The sequence below is a fragment of the Strigops habroptila genome, chromosome 4 (assembly GCF_004027225.2).
Source record: "Strigops habroptila isolate Jane chromosome 4, bStrHab1.2.pri, whole genome shotgun sequence".
Classification (NCBI taxonomy): domain Eukaryota; kingdom Metazoa; phylum Chordata; class Aves; order Psittaciformes; family Psittacidae; genus Strigops; species Strigops habroptila.
The window spans coordinates 54882216-54893096 of record NC_046358.1 but is presented as its reverse complement, the minus strand read 5'-3'; the positions used below and the strand labels follow the sequence as shown (position 1 = coordinate 54893096).

At 40.7% G+C, this 10881-nt stretch overlaps 1 protein-coding gene across 1 annotated transcript; it reads right to left on the bottom strand.

The window, feature by feature from the left end:
- Positions 1–507: 507 nt before the first annotated feature.
- Positions 508–10312, bottom strand: PSMA1 (proteasome 20S subunit alpha 1). The gene is made up of 10 exons (XM_030483356.1): positions 10153–10312; positions 9279–9323; positions 6440–6541; positions 5844–5947; positions 4916–5004; positions 4124–4194; positions 3070–3199; positions 2330–2409; positions 1362–1466; positions 508–857 (listed from the first exon to the last, which is right to left on the bottom strand). The coding sequence occupies exons 1-10, from the start codon at positions 10153–10155 to the stop codon at positions 801–803; spliced, it is 786 nt and encodes a 261-aa protein (XP_030339216.1). The 5' UTR covers positions 10156–10312; the 3' UTR covers positions 508–800.
- Positions 10313–10881: the final 569 nt, after the last annotated feature.

The following is a 10881-nucleotide window of genomic DNA, read 5'->3' as shown; positions in this document are numbered from 1 at the left end:
GGGCTCCAAGGGTCAGGGAACCTGTGATGGGCATTTTGTGTGCTTCCCTCCATACTCCAGTTTAGGCCGTCAGTGACCTAGAAGCCCCCTCCTACCCACGTCTGCCTGATGGCTCTAAAGAAACCAAGTGATACAAATCAGCTGCAAATGCGCTGGGGTTTACTCAAGCACAGAACTCAAAAAACCCAAACACGAGCTGGTTGGAAGCTTCCCGCTCCTTCAGCCTGCAACGTTTCTAGTAAACACTCATCACCAGAATTGTCTTTTCAAGTTGAGTTTGAGAAAATGACAAGACAACATGGGGAAACACGCTGCATTCTAGTTGTTCCATGACTATTTTGTAGTTTTGTAGGCATTTTAAAGTCCTCTCAGTTCAACAAAGCACCATATTTATATACAGTAAGTAAATGCTTACTCTGACAAACGATAAAATACATAATGGCACCTTGATATGACAGAATAATTTGAATATGTTTGTTCAGATTAAAAAAGAAACCAAACCCACAGCAGATTCCAAGAAAGTGATTTATTTCCACTTGTCCTTACAAGTTAAAGATAGTATGCTTTTCATTAAAAAACAGTTTCATGTACTATTTAGAAAATGATTACAACTTTCTTGTGAAACACCCAACCGTGACCTCCTGTCTACCTTTTAAGGATAGGTGGGTTTGTTTCTTTCTTTTTTGAAGAGTAATCCTCAGAATGTATGGGCAGAAATAGGTGAGGATAAAGTTACCAGCAAATGGATAAACTTTCCTGTATAATTAGACATACATCAATACGAGGAACTCCTCCACCAACTAGTGCTCCATCGGCTCCTCTGCCTTTTCTGCAAGTTCATCAGCAGGTGGAGCAGGCTGGAAGAGAGGAAAAACAAGTATTTTAGGAAGGCAGAAGACAACACTTGACAAATAAATCAGCTTTACCCTGGTTTGAGCCCCATGAGCAGCAAATACAGCTCATGCCAGCAAATCGCTTACAAAGTAGCAGTATCCAAATTAAGCATGGGGCAGGACAGAGCATCTTGCTACAGGCATAAAACATACATAGCCACTTCTATTGAAAAATAGTGAAAACTTGCACTTGATCAAAGATGAGGAAAGATGACATTGGAACAGCCTGGTGCAAGTTCAGCATAAACTGATTTAATAAGCATCTTAGTTTCCAACTAAGGTTATATGATTTTCACATAGTAACCGAGGTTATACGGTTTTCAGATAGTAACTTCAAATTTTAACAATCCCATTCCTAAAACTTCTAGAGTACTAGAGTTAAATGTTGTAAACACAAATGTTTTAGGTCATATATCACAAAATGCTGTCTTTCAACAAAGCCTATTTATTTGTATCTAAACCACACACCTTTCTCTGTGGCCTCTCCTCAAGACCTTCTAGGAATGGTGCTACGTCATCATCGTCATAGATGGTGAACTCCATGTCTTTGCCAACAATTCCAATGGAAACATTCTGTCAAGCAAAGTTTTGAAAGAAGTGAGAAGCAGTTTTCTGCAAATAAACTCTGGCTTTACAGTTGTGAAACAGATGAAAAGTTTCCTCCCATGACAGAGACTCATTGTGCTGTCTGTGTCAACTTAAGGGGAAAAAAAAAAAATCCAGAGACTCCCTTTTTGGCAGATTTTACTAGGAAAGGGGAGCAGATTTATACCCTATAAAAGTTATCATGTTCCAAAACCTTGCAACTAAAACCACTTTTTAAGGTTTCTAATTTCTTTAATTTTTTTTCTTTTTAATAAGATACACAATTTTTCAAACTCCACGATTTTAGTCTTATTTTGGATTTTCATTATTTTAAGAGTTCTAAAAAAAAAAAAAAAGGAGGGCTAAGAATAAGAAAAAATAAACATGGAAAAGGGCAGATCAGCCACAAGCAGACCACTGACTAGTGGATATCCTTAGAATTTTCTTGTTCAATAGTTAATTCATTGTCAGAAGTTTCTGCAACTTTTGATGCTGGATACTCAATCAACTGTTTGTGCATTACCTTCCCCCACATCCCAGGTGAATTACTGACTGTGCTTACAATGCCAAGTTGTGATTTTAGTTGCATGTGATGCATCTTAAACACTGATCAAAGTTTAAAATAATGAAGCAACCAGTGAAGCAAGGTCTGATATAGAGATAGTATCACTTTTGTTAAGAAACTTAAATCTAAGATTAGTAAGGAAACTGTAGATAGTGGGGACATGAAATTGCCTACCACTATTCAGCTTCCAAATTTCAGTGCCAGCCATACTTCACATGAATTTTGTCACAGTAATTTCTAGTAACAGTGGCAGTAAAATTTCTTCATAAGAAAACCTAGTATTTACCTTGGTGGTCAGATCCTGTTCAGCAGGAAGAGTCTCTCTCAGGGCACGCAGTCCATGTTTAACTAGCTCGTTTAGATTACCTTCAAACAAAACCAGAAAGACATGTACAAACTATAGGCTATTATCTCTTTTCCCCTTCTTCCCATACCTAGTTGATAACAAGAAAATCAGCTTGGCTAAGTTGACTTCCAGAGCTCCTCTCCTTCCTGGTACTGAACAGAGAGTTGGTTTTATAGGTGTATCTTGAGAAACAAGCCCTTCCCTACACTTGAGGTTGAATGCATCTGGTTTTGGCATCTGCCTTGCCACCAGTGCAAGCAGTAACTTTTTTTTTTAAACCCAAGCAGCTGTTCAATAGCCTCCTCATCACTATTTCACGCAAAAATAAATTCACCATTTTAAATGCACCACCTAAATAACTGCCCTGACAGACTATCCCTGCTCTGATATGGACAGAATTGTACTTTCCCTGAGTTAAACAGGGCAGAGGCCTATTAGGTTTTTTTTAATTCTGCTTTCCTGAGCACAACCTTTCTCTTCATTAGATGTTACAAGCACCCAGAAGTTAAGACATGAAAATCTGTAACATTTCCTCTACGATTTTGTCTTCATTTATACTTATGCCAGATCTACACTTATGCCAAAACTTGGCTCCCAAAATGCAAAAGAATGGAGCAATAGTAGAAAACAAACTGCATAACTGATGAATACCATTAGATAGACAGGGTTTCACTACTCACAGTCAGTAAATTCAGTCATGTGCCTCTCCAAATAAGTTCGTGCTGATTGTGAACGAGCACCAATAGACATTGCTTTGCAGTCAAAATAGTTTGCAGAGGGACAAGTCTGGAAGATATGAGGACCCATATCCTACAAAGAGAGAAAGAAAACAACCCACAAAATGTAAACCAAATGTATAAATTCATACCAAGTCTGGTGCTGGAACACATGATATTTTATAAAACAGTTTTGCTTCATGGTACATCACAGTTTATACGCATGCACATAAATATATTCTATATTGCTTATCATATCACCGTTCTTATACAGTTCCTTCAAAACTACTGAAAAAAAGCAATCTAAAAAAAAAAAAAATAATCTTTCTTTCACTTTGTTCATTAAAATTCAGTTTTTATGTGGGCAGGCTAGCTGGCACTAGAAGTGTTTCCTTCTCTGTTCCTTAGACAGTACTATGCCTAGGTATGCTTTCTACTTCATGGCTTGCAGCAGATATTTCACACACATTCCATCTTATCTGCACAGAAGTAAAAACTTGCTGTAGGCTTAAACATCCCATGCAAGATTTTAGGCAAGATGACAATTTCCTTCAACCTTCCTCATATCAAAATTCTTGAGGTCAGAGATTCTGTGTGTGCTGTATTGAGCAAACTGCTGTTGCTAAACAAGTAAGATAGAGGCCAGTGATGATTTCCACATACATTTTTTTATTGAAAGTATTTAAAATAATAGTTCGCAAAGCTTCATAATCAATAGTAAAATAATTACTGTCATTGTGGGATCAACATTTTGATCCCTTAAAACATAAATCTAATTTTTGCAGTAAATAGCTGTTCATTTTTGCAAATGTACACCTCGTAAGTGTAGGCAGCATTAGCTATTAAGAAGCATTTTTAAAAGATATTTTAGGGCAAGACACAGAAAATTATTTCCTTATTCCGAGAATTTTGGTAAATCTGCCTCTTCCATCCTCCCCTCTTAACATGTATTTGTCATATAAAATTGCCTTAAGCACATTTTCTGCTAGGTCAATAGTAACTACTGCAGCTTACTTACATCATAACCTGCAATGAGCAGTCCTACTCCATACGGTCTCCTGCCGTACCGCTGTGTTGGTATCTGGGTTTCTTAAGAAAGCTAAGGAAACAATCTCAAAATAACATGTTAATTACCCATTTTCCTAAGCCAAGCAAAGATACACCAAAATCATTATACCATCTTTGCAAACCTCTCTGCGGGAGTGAAGACTATGTTCAAAAGAAACAGATCTCGCGACCTATTGGAATACCAATTTCTTTTTTGTCAGAACAAATTTAGCAATTAGCTTTTCTGAAATAACTCAGTGAGGCATTAAACCAAGTAGTACAAATAGCTCACCTAATGCTGCACAGCCTCATTTAATTTCTATCCCTTTGAGCATTTTCTAGGCACCTGATATCAGAATACCAGGCCTCGGCTGTGTTCCATGGAGAGAAAGAAGTTGCCACAGGGAAAAAAAAAATATATATATGTGCCCCAGTGAGCAACTACAATCCAGTAAATGATGCTATTTTGGATTGTGCAGTCACCTCTCCTCCCCCACCTCCAAAGGCATGGCACTGTGTAACAAAAAAACCAGTGCCATGTTAAATGTTGCATAGCACTTTATTGCTTCTCTATCAGTTCAGTGCATGTTATGGGATATTCTCTGAAAGAATACGCAAGCTCTCTGAATAAAGAAAAATTAACTTTGATTTAACTCTTTTAATTTAAAGTGACTTTTAAGATGGGATATCAGAAAATAATTTTATGAACATGTATGAACAAGTAAAAATATATAAAAGTCATACAAGTGTAAAAAAAGGATACTGCTTCCAATTAGTGACACTAGGCGAGAAACTGGAAGAGGTCTATCAAACACAAATCTAGAATCCAGACACTCCTGACGCATGAAATTGCTAAGAGGAAAAAAGAAAAAAAAAAAAAAAAGGAAGGGAAAAAAGAAAATCAAATCAACGCAGGGATTAAAGACACAATGAGGTTTTGTCTCAATACTTGTCTGTTAATATAAGCATTTTTGTTTCAACTCTGCTCGTTGAGAAAAAGGGTGAAAGGCATTCCATAATTTCATTTCATCATGACCTATCATTGTTATTTAAAGTTCACCACAGGTTTGAAAGAGTATTATTGTATTTCAGCCATACAAATGCAAAGAAGGTAGAAGTTCATGCAGGCAACAGACGACAGTCTGGAAAAAAGCCACAGTTAAATGCTAACATTTCTTTGTAATGCTACAGCAATTTAAATTTATTTTAGAAATTTCTTCTATGCCCTTTCCTATCAAACTGAGGAACACTCCTCATTCTGTGTACGTTTACCTCATTTGATGAAACTATGTGGCCAGCAGGTAAAAAGCAAGCCCCTCTAAAGCTGAGACATACAGCAGTGCATGTTTTTAATAACTTTCTTAAATGTATGTACACAGAAGCAGCTGCTAGTGGGAACTAAGTGATGCACTTTCTCAGACTGCTTGGAAACCCCATCACACTGAGGAAACCAGACGACTGTCGTACTAGTAACAAAACCAAAGAGCAAAATTTTGGCCCAAACAAATGAGATTTCTGCCAACTAGTTAAAAATCTGCTGGAATTTCATGCTGAGGTCTTTGGCATGGTACAACAGAGCAGCAACTTAATACTAATCCTTAGCTGACCAGAAAATTTCATTTGCAATAGTCTACAAATGAACTTTCACTCATTATTGCAGAACCGTGTATGTCAACAACTAAGATACTCACCACAAGAGTCTTGCATCAGCAGTAAGTCCAGCAATTGAGATACCAATATGGTTGTCAACGTACAGGATTTTTTTCTGATGAGCTGCGAGCTCAGACTGTGCTCTCTATGCATAAAAGGAGAAAGCTGTGTGGCAGGCTGAACAGTTTGCCAAGCACTGTGGAGAAATCTGCTAACATTTATAGCAAGAATCAAGTATGATCATGAAACAATGAAACAAACAAATTTATAAACTTGCAACAGAAACCTATTTCCACTTCAGCAGGAAACTGTCAGAGCAAAAGAAAAAACAGACACTCAAACCTTGGGAAAAGAAATAGTTTTACTACTTAATAACTAATAAAAAAAAAAAAGATTAAAAGAAGAGGAACACATCTTTTAAAGGGAAGAAAAATCTTTCACTCATTTCCTTCAAAATATTATGAAAATCTGCCTTACGTAGGCACTGAAAATATTTATAGTCCGATACTGATACAGAAGCAAAAGGAAGCTGGGATTGATTACATTCACATAAGAGTTCAGACTGCGCAAAACTAATTTGCCAAACCAAAACTTTTCTACTAACATCACTGTCCTGAGAACATAGTTTTGAAGTTACCTTGAGAGCAACCAGAACAGCATGAGTCTTCGACTTCAGCCCCACAGTAGCTGAGCCTTGTTTCACAGCTTCCATAGCATATTCTATTTGATGAATTCGGCCCTACAGAATAAAATCAAGAGTAATCATTCTAAAGTTAATAATCTGAAACAATTTTCAACGGCTTTTGGTTTTCAAACCTTTGATTCCTCCACCCCAATTTACTGCATAACAGTTTAAACCTACAATAGACTTCCTCAGTTAACTTCTACAAACACCTCACCATTAACTGCCAAAAATGTGGCCATCTCCGAGCCACTCACTACTGCATACAAAGAAACAGGAAAACTAAAAACAAAGGGTGAAAAATCTTGCCATTATAAGACTTGTCACTATCTTCAGAGGAATCAGTACTTGACCCAGTGTGATTCAAAGACAGACCTTCCAGCCGAAGTTGGATGCTTAACTTTTAATCGAGTTTCCTGAAGAAATGAGTCTTATGCAATTGTTGTGTCTCACTATCCATTCCCTAATAACTTCTGAACAAGTTATTAGTCAACTGCAGTAAAGCCTGAAAGAGGAGTAGAGGTCTCAAAGACAATTAAGTCCCCACAAGTTCTGCAAAGGCAGCCAGGAGCTTTGCAGGAAAATAAGACAATGTCCTTTTAATGCAACAATTGAGGGCAACACAGCTCATTTTCTGCACTCTAGTTGGCCAGCCTACGTCAAATAGTCAGCGTTTCACTACTGATGTGCAAGTACCGGAATTACTGACCACAGCACACAGTTGCAACCAACCAGTTGTGATGGAGTTGCTATAGTGAAATGTATTGGGGATTATCTACAGGAAATCACCTTCTATTAGCTTGTTTGGGAGGTTTTTTGGTACAAGGCTTTTCACTTAATTTCTCTAGAGAAATGCAAAGTCCACTATATGTTTAAAGTACCCTATTGTCCCATTTCATCCATAAGTTACAAATGGAATTTCAGTAACATAGGCTATTTCCTGTCCAAGAGCAGTACGGCATCACTGTGAATACTGTCCAGCAGTATGGAACACTCTCCAACATGTATTTATCAGCTTTCATGAATGACTTGCAAGGCCGTAAAAGTGTGAAATCCCTTCTAGCCTTTAATCTCTTATTTTCTTTTCTTTATAACAATATTTTAAAACATTTCCCAATAAAATGTGATTATTCTTTCCTCCTGTATTAAGAATTATTGCAGTATCATATCACTGCTTCACCTACAGGAGAGTATGGAGCAGTAATTGCAGCACAGCAGCAATTCTAAGTGTCTTTTTTATAAAAGGTATCAACACTACTCATATTTTCAAGGTAATTTATGAAAAAAAAAGAAGTGTTGATGACTTCATAATATCTACTTAAGGTGTTAAGAGAATGTTATAGTTTTAAAAGTAATTTTTAAAGTTTTAAAGATAGATTTATAAAAAAATAGAAGTTCCCGATACAGAATCTGCAGAGAAACACAATCATTAAGGATAAACCAGTTCAAAGCTATCTACAGCCACCATGATATTGACTGAGGAACATTCCAACATTCAATGCTGTCTTCATGACCATGATTTTCAGTATTAATATAAACTCATAAACTAAAGTTATATTAACTTTAATACAATTTACTACTTACTTTTAAAATAAAGCTTTAGTTTTGCTATAGCTAGATAAAAGTCAATTTTCAAGACTCTGGTTTTCCATTAGTATCTTATCTTGAAATGTCCATACCAAGAGCGGAGGCAATATTAAACACCTGAACTGACACTTGCTTTTAAACCTCTAGAATATTTATTTGGAAGTCAACACAACCTGTGTAAGTTTCAGAACACACCATATATGTTTTAATAACAATACACAACGAGAAACTGATTTGGAGATAATAACATTTCCAATTTAGGAGCAAATCTCAATACGATCTTAAGGACAGAGATGGCGTGAAGCCCCCCTGACATTCCACAACATGGGAAACTAGGGACACACAGCTGCACAGACTTCGTATCTGAAGCACAGTGTTAACTGCACTACAAAAAGGCATTTAACCATTTAAACATTCTAGCTCTCAACCTTATAATTACAAGCTTTATACATGGAATTTACTCAGCAGGACGTTTTTTGATCATTTCAATTTAGAAAATGAAGATCTGTGAATTCATACTACAAAAATCAGTATCTCAGATTCCACACTTCAGACTGCCACATGGGTAGAGTCATTCAAACAGGGGCTTACAAGCCAATAAAAATCGTGTAATTGTGCATAAAACCAGAGATAATTTTATTTTATTCTGAACAATTTGAATACAGTAAAGCTCTTAAAAAAAAAAAAAAATCAAGTTCTTCCCAACTATAAACCAAATAGTTCCTTTCCAATATTAGCTAGTGAATAAAAAGAGAGAATGACCTAGCAGTAGCCTAACATTGGGGAGATTAAAACCCAGTTTCATGCTTTTTTATATCTTACTTAACTTTTCGTTATAGGTCTGTAAATTGATCATAGAATCACAGAATGGTTTGAGTTGGAAGGGACCTTTAAAGATCATCCAGTTGCAAGCCACAACAATGATAGCATCTATTTTGTACCTCACAGTACATTTAGAAAGCAAGGGCCTTAAGTAATTTGAGGTAACAGGGCCCACCTAAGCATCACTCAGGTTCATACACCAGAAGCTCAGAGACATGTTAATGGCCTCGTAGAAACCAACAGCCAACAAAGCCAGAGGGAGCAGACTGCAGCAAGCTCTAGGCACCTGAATTCAAACTACACTACTGTGATACCACTTCTGCTAGAGTGGAAGAAAACCAAAAAGCAAGGAAAAAGTCTGTTACCAAGCTTATAAAAATTTTACCTGTGGGCTCCAAACTGTGACATCATTGTCATACTGGTTGCGAAACTAGAACAAGCAAAATAAGATTCATTAGTGTAACTTATAAGCTGGCAGAAAGAGCACTCCCCAGCAAATCATCACAGAATGGTTTGGGTTGGAAGGGACCTTAAAGCTCATCCAGTTCCAGCCCCCTGCCACGGTCAGGGACACCTTCCACTAGACCAGGTTGCTCCAAGCCCCGTCCATCCCGGTGAAGTTCTGGCCATTTCTTTACAGGGCCCCTCACACGACACGGCTGTCCCCAGGCCTGAGGCAGGGACCGTTCTCCGGCCAAATCCCTTCTCCCGTCAGAGCACGCGCACGCACTGCGCTGGCAGCGCGAGTCCCGGAGCAGCCCCAGGGGCACGGCGGGACCATGAGGGGCACCAGGCGAGGCGAGACCCCGGTGCCGCGCCGGGATAGCCATGGCCGCTGCCTGCCGCTAAGCGCGGGGGTGAACGATGCTGCTCGGCCGGTTCCGGGGGCCGCCTGCAGGACCGATGCTCCGCTCTGCACCGTCACGCCGGGCCGGGCCGGGCCGGGCCGCGCCGCGGCGGGCCAAATGGGCCGGGCCCCACCGCCGCCACCACTGCACTCCCCTTCCTTCCCTCCCTGCCCCGGCCCTGCCGAGGGGAGCGCGGCCGCCCCCCTTCCCGGGCAGCCCCGGCAGCGACGCTCAGTCACAGGCCTGTCCCCGGCCAGCGGCGAGCCCGGCCCCTCACGGCCCGGGAACTGCTTACTCACGGCCCCGCTCCCTCCTCCTCGCCCTCCCCTTTCCCCCGCCGCTCGCTCCGCAGCCCGGGCAGGGAGCGCGGGGTGCCCCGGCCCGAACCGGCCCGGCCCGGCCGCCCCTCACCATCCTCCTTCCCCCGACAGCGGCGCGGGCTCCGGAGCAGCGAGAGGGGACCGCTCCGGCAGCGATCGCTCCGGGCTGGAAGCAGTCAAGCAGCGCTAGTCGCACCTCGAGACATCGATGGAGCGCAGGGCGGCTCGCCCCGCCCCTGCAGCATGCGCGGTGCCGGCGGGCGGGCGGCGGGAGGCCGCGGCGCGGCGCTGCGCCTGCGAAGGGGATCCCGGCGCACCGAGGCGCTGCGGCGGCGGGGCTGGACACGGTCCGGTTGACAAAATGCAGCAGCTGCTCTGTGCTAAAGGTGCTGAGCGGCGGCCTTGGGCCTGCTCTGCCCGGGCGTTGTTCGTGCTCAGCGCTTCTGCCGCTCGAAACAACGCAGCATGTCTCCTCAGGTTCCTGCGTGCGATACTAAAGTTTCATTACCTGAGGAAAACTTGCATTGTGGAGGTTGAAATTCATCTGTTTCTCTCAATAAAACTCGAGCTGTTGATTTTGGAAAAGCTGTAGTGTTTTTAAACACACTGAAGATAAACGCACTGACATAAGATAGGATCATGTGCTGTTATCCGGTTTTCTTTGTTCTTTGGGAAAACTCTGCTCTTTACATTCACGGGATATGAAGAGAGCATGGGGTAAAAACACAGCCGTTCCACCCATTGTTACAAATAGCGTCAGGCTACATGAAAACCTTAGCTGCAGCCGGAGTACGTATGGAGAAATTCAATCACAGGTACT

Bases quoted from the DNA above. Each gene is read 5' to 3' on its own strand.
- PSMA1 (XM_030483356.1), bottom strand. The intron at 4,195-4,915 runs GTATCCTTTTTT...AGCTTTCTTAAG, and splicing joins AGTGTCACTAATTGGAAGCA to AAACCCAGATACCAACACAG. The intron at 3,200-4,123 runs GTAAGTAAGCTG...CTCTCTTTGTAG, and splicing joins TGCTCATTGCAGGTTATGAT to GATATGGGTCCTCATATCTT.